The sequence below is a fragment of the Delphinapterus leucas genome, chromosome 4 (assembly GCF_059928025.1).
Source record: "Delphinapterus leucas isolate spDelLeu-1000000601 "Yukka" chromosome 4, BTC_Dleu_Yukka2, whole genome shotgun sequence".
Taxonomy (NCBI): Eukaryota; Metazoa; Chordata; class Mammalia; order Artiodactyla; family Monodontidae; genus Delphinapterus; species Delphinapterus leucas.
In genome coordinates, this window is record NC_143132.1 from 81,422,306 (window position 1) to 81,428,305 (window position 6,000).

At 44.8% G+C, this 6,000-nt stretch overlaps 1 protein-coding gene across 1 annotated transcript in view; it reads left to right on the forward strand.

Annotated features, from left to right (window-relative positions):
• ETV5 (ETS variant transcription factor 5) overlaps positions 1–4,879 on the forward strand; it is a 56,379-nt gene extending 51,500 nt beyond the window's left edge. Inside the window, exon 13 of the mRNA XM_022570269.2 lies at positions 2,396–4,879. Within this exon, the coding sequence (XP_022425977.1) occupies positions 2,396–2,617 (222 nt within the window). The 3' untranslated portion in view covers positions 2,618–4,879. The remainder of the gene's footprint in view (positions 1–2,395) is intronic.
• Positions 4,880–6,000: the final 1,121 nt, after the last annotated feature.

Below are 6,000 nucleotides of genomic sequence, written 5' to 3' on the forward strand. Positions count from 1 at the left end.
CACCTGGTAGCAGGTAGCAGAAAAAAGGATGAAGTGTAATTTTGAGGAAGCCAATACAAAATCCTTATTGCGATAGGTGGTGAAGATCCACAATCTTAAAATCCTGTGGATAGGCAGAAGATGAGAATGGAAAATCTTTGATTGGTTTTTCTTAGCCATCAGATTTTATACTGTACCGTTGCCCAGATTCTAGCATTTACACATTTAAGCAGTCTACCTGGTAGATGCCAAGATGCACTCAGAAGTATATGGTCATTGCTGCTGAGAACTTGTCTACGCTGAAGCCAGGCTTATCTTTCTCAGAGGCAGGTGGTAATATGACCCCATATTCCTCTCATCTCCTTAAAAAATACTAAAACAGCTTTTCATGGATGGTCTTCTGGATAAGATCCAGACTTTTTAATGCTTCATACAGGCTCAAGGCACCATTAAACCCTCATTTCCTCACTTGTACTTGGCTGCTTTCACTAGCACAGCCATCTTTCTCTTAATATATTTGTTTACCGAACAATACATATCACATTCATGTAAGTTATCAAGCATACTTTGAAATGAAAAAATACCTATTAAACTACCGTCCTACCGAAGAACACTCCTAACGCCTTCATTGCCTGGCCAGCCCCTACTTGTTTTCTCAGTAAATCACCTCTTTACTCCAAGAATCTGAAGTTCTCAGGCTGAGTTACATGGTCCCTCTTCTGCTTCTGAGAGCACCTGGGCTCATCTCCATCACTTCCCCTACTGTCTGTATTGTAAGTTACTCCCTGGCTTGTCAGTATCTGCTACAGGAGTATCAGCTCCTTTGGGGCAGGAGTGAGGGTTTGACTTCAGTGCTTGTCACAGAGTGAATAGATAGATACTCTAGGATGGGTGGTCACCCCACCCAACTTCCGCCCTTTTTTAAAGGGTTAAATTCAGTGGGGTTTTAGTACGTGCACAGGGTACTGCAGCCGTCACCACAATCGGTTTGAGAACATTTTATCACCTTAAAAAGAAACTTTGAACCCATTATCAGTCACTGCCTTTTCCCCCTCAAACTTCACACACACTCTCTCCCCTTTTAGTTTTAACATTATCAGGTAGAATCCTAAACTCAGGAAGGAGGGCCATTACTCCTTTGCTGTTTCCCAACTCCAGATCCAGTCTGAGGGAATGTAATCAAGACACAGTTAACTTGAACTAATGGCAACGAGTTGTCCCTATGAACTTGTTCCTAGGCTTTCTAAGGAAGTAGGAGAGAATTTTCTGAGAATAAAACAGGCAAAAAGTACAGGAAGGCACAGGAATGAGACTTGGGGGGCTCAGATCCAGTACTGCATTTATGCTTTAAGGAAAGTCAACCTTCCAAAGCCTGTTTCCAGTAAAAATGTAGATAATAGTCCCTAATCTAATCTCAAAGGGTAATATATGTGAAAACATTCTAGAAATAGTAATGTGCTATCCAGTGTAAGAGATCATTGTTATATTTATTACATGACCCATGAGTAAATGAGAACTAAATAAAAGAGGAGTGGTAGCATGCCCGTCTTGGGAGGGACTCAGAAAAGCAGTAGTCCCATACCCTCGGTTTTTGAAAGGGAAGATTGAGGTTGAGAGGTTGAGACTTGTTAGCGACTGAGCCAAGGCTGGGAGCCAGCCACTCCTGGCTTATGAGCTGGTATCATTGCCACTATGTCCTCCTACTTCCCTCTTCCACATACGTGAGCTGACTCTTGGGCCGGGGAAGGAGAGATTTAACAACCCAAATAGGGATGATTGATTGTATACATCTGCCACCCTTAATCAAGACCATTTGGTTCTTGTAATATTATAATGTATAAAATTCATATAAAGGTAGTCATCAGTTCCTTCAGTGTAGCAGAACCATGGAATGAGTAATGTAAAACTGCAGGTAAGCCAAAACAGTTCTGTTTGGTTTTGGAACAAACTTAAAATTCCCACACAGCTCTCTGAATTCCTAGCCCTTCAGAGCAAAGCTGTCCTGGGAAAACTGTAAACTTTGGAGGGAACTGAACACATGGTCTGACTCCTGCATCTTTCAATCCTTATATCTTGTAATATCAGGCACCAACCTCAACATAACCATTGTTTCTAGGCTGTGAGTATAACACAGTGAGGATTTTCTTTTAAAAGAACCTAATATGAGTTTGAAATTCAGATATTCTTTTCAACTGCTAAGCTGTGGTGTCAACAAAACACTTGGCAGGTAACAGGTTCCCACAGTTTATCAAAATAAATCTGAATGATTTGGATAATCAGCTACCAATGAGCCTCTTGGTCCCTGGCTCCCTGAGAGCTTGGTGACTTACAAATATCTCATCCTTCCCTTGGTGCCCTGGCCCCGGCCCACGCCCTGTTCCAGCTGGGCCTCATAAGGTGTGTTTTCTCTCTTCAGGTGGCTGGGGAACGATACGTCTACAAGTTTGTCTGCGACCCCGATGCCCTTTTCTCCATGGCCTTCCCCGACAACCAACGTCCGTTCCTGAAAGCGGAGTCTGAGTGCCACCTCAGCGAGGAGGACACCCTGCCACTGACCCACTTTGAAGACAACCCTGCTTACCTCCTGGATGTGGACCGCTGCAGCAGCCTCCCCTATGCCGAAGGCTTTGCTTACTAAGTTTCCGAGCGGCTGAGCGGCCAAACCCTAGAGCTAGCAGTTCCCATTCAGGCAAACGAGGGCAGTGGTTTTGTTTGTGTTTCTGGCTGTTCCCAAAGCTTGCCCTTTGAGTATTATCTGGAGAACCCAAGCTGTCTCTGGATCGGCACCCTTAAAGACAGATACCTTGGCAGGGGAGTGGGAACAGGGAGGGGCAGAAAACCACCAAAAGGCTGGTGCCTCAACTCTGAACCTGACAAGGTTTCTGGGAAAGCAATTGAAATGGAGCCTCCTTCCCATGGACAATATATGCAAAGCAATACCTTGTTCAGGTTAGTACCCACAAACCAGGACAGAGTGTGTGACAATCTGCATTGATCGTGGACTACTAAATGCCTTTACGTAGAAGGGCTCTGATTTGCACAATTTATTGAAAAAGATGTCACAAACCCATAGAAGAGGAGGTAGGCAAAGTTGGGGAGGCTCAAACCATGAAGGGTTACAAATATATCTTAAAACTCAGAGAGCTCTTCCAGCTTAATCTGAAATGTTTCCTCTTGGTCTGGAAAGAAGGGGAAAAAGGATGAACAGCTGTTACCCACTCCATGGTTCTCAAATAATAAACCATTGCTACCCTTGGGAACCTTCTGGCCATGTGGTCACCAAGTAGAGCAAGCCCCCTTTCTCTTCCCAGTCACATGGCTGTGTGTGTGGATGGCTTTAATTTTAGGAGAAGGGTGATTAACACTTTTGACAGTATTTTGTTTTGCTTTGATTCGGGGGATTGTTTTGTTTTGGTGGTTGTTTTGGAAAAACAGTTTATAAACTGATTTTTGTAGTTTTGGTATTTAAAGCAAAAAAAAACAAACCTTTTGGTAACTGTGCACTGCGCCCTTTAAACAGGGCAGTGCCAACTTATGAAGACGCTGCAGCTTGAAAGGGGCTTTGCTGGGGGTGTCCCCTTAGCCGAGTACAAGCCCTCTTTTATTGCCTGCTTTGTGCTTTCTGCACCAGACAGCCTGATGGAACATTTGCACCTGAGTTGTACATTTTTGAGGTGTGCAGGGCAGCCTGGACACACCATTTAGATTCTATGTGTATAGTCCCCCATGTTCCCTCACATGCCCTCTCTGGAAAGCATATGTACATAATACATGTCATGTCCATTTGAAACCTGGTCACCTGGTGAAAACCCCAGGTAGGGATTCTTCCCTGGGCATGACTGATGACAATTTCCATATCAGTTTGTTTTGTTTTCCTTTTTAATTTTTGGACTTGAAACCCTGCATATGATTCAATAGGGTTTGAGACTTATGTGCGACACTGACAGGTAAAGCAGTACTAGCATCTTAGTTTCCTGCCACTTTAAAAAAGGTTTTCTCCGATTGCTGTATTATATTGGGAAAGTTTTAAATAACCCAGCTAAAGCTATATGAAAGTTAAGCTCAAAGTAGTGGAAAAAGAATTAGAAAGTGGTAGCACCTTGCTGCCTGCTGATAGGATTCTGTGCTTCCCCTGACACCTAGCACACAAAGAATGACTATGCTACTCTTCATATGCGAAGGACAGTGCTTTGAGTTGTTTCTCTATTGATGGAACCGCTCTGTAGTCTCAAACAGTCCCCCTGGTGACCAGGAGCACATTTGTGAAGAGGGTCACAGAGATAAGGGGTGCATTTTATAGCTATGGAAATACAAGATTTTCCTCTCTTGGAAGCTAATTAGCCCACAAAGGTATTGAACCTGTAGCTTGGGCCTTAATTAGCGTTGTATTCTAATCAAAGGACTTTCCAAACCGGTATTTATAGCTTTCTAACCTACACATAGTCTATACATAGATGCATATTTTACCCCCAGCTGGCTAGAGGTTAATTTGTTGTAAATGCTGTATAGGATTTGTTTTTTCCTTTCTTTACTTATCCGGGTTTGGGTTTTGTTGGGTTTTTTTTTTTTTTTTTGATGGATTTATTATGCTGTCTTAGCAAGTACTGAAAAGTATCCTCTGTAGCCTGAGCTCCCCTCCCCCGCTGTAGCCACGTGGCCTGTGCTGTCTCGGGACACAGGATGGCAGCATCACCGTTGCTTTCCCATCGGATTCATGCACCTCCCTGATGGTTTTGTTTCTTTGTTCTTGTTTTTGCTTCTTTCCAGAGTGTGGAAAGTCTACAGTGCAGAAAGGCTTTAACCTGCCAGTTGATTTGAAATACTTTCCCCTGCGCAGGGCCGTTTGCATCCTGCCAAGCTGCGTTATATTCTGTACTGTGTACAATAAAGAAGTTTGCTTTCAGTTTACCAAGTGCCTGAAACCCGCCTCTTTCTTGCCCTCAGTGGTCTAATCTTGAAGCAAGCAGAAGCCACCTGGCATCTTTCTTTCCCCCTCTCAGCTGTTTAGCCTTAGGACTGTGGAAGTTGATAGTTTGTGTACAACTGCCCCATCGCCTCATCTCTTATGCTCTGACCAAACATTTGACCCAAGAGAGTAGGAGAGTAGAAAGCAGAGCGGGTTTCGCAGCCAATGGTGAGCAGACACCACCCCCTCTCCTTGAACCCACCTACTTGCCAACTTTCAGTCAACTTTTTTTTTTCTTTTGCGGTACGCGGGCCTCTCACTGTTGAGGCCTCTCTGTTGCGGAGCACAGGCTCCGGACGCGCAGGCCCAGTGGCCACGGCTCACGGGCCCAGCCACTCCGAGGCAAGTGGTATCTTCCCAGACCGGGGCACGAACCCGTGTCCCCTGCATCGGCAGGCGGACTCTCAACCACTGCACCACCAGGGAAGCCCTTAGTCTACTTTTTTTTAAAGCATAGCTTACGCTTGGGCCCTGGGTTGCATGTAAAAGATCACTAACTAGGCTAGGACTTTCGAGTTCCAAGATACATCCAGCTCAACCCCTTAGATGGATTCTCGGAAAACCAGACAGAAGTTAAGACCACCCATTCCCTAGTTTTCCCTCCCAAAAGGTTTGACCTTAAGGAGTAGAAATTTTCCTAATAGTTCCCTCAAAAACAACAACTTAGGAAGGCTTATGGCTGTTTGTTTATTCCAGCCATAGAGCAATAAAAACCTTTCTTCCGAGTTTGAACCATGTTACCGAACCAGGTTCATTCTATCGCCCAGCAAGCCAAAATGCTGAGACACCGAGGTTTGCAGCAGAAAGAGGGCCTAATGGGAAAGCAGCAAAGAGAGGAAACAAGAAATCAAGTCTGAAAACTGCCTCCTACAAGGCAAGGGGCGGGGATATTTATAGGTTTAGGAATCAAGCGTCAGGGCCGACTGAGGCATGGGGAGCATGGGAAAGGTGATTGGAAAAAGGTGCGGGAATCGAGGTTCTGCAATAGGCTATTATAGGCCTCTGCACATCTTGAGGGTGGAGTTTTCAGCCCGGTGTCGAAAGGTCACCCAGCG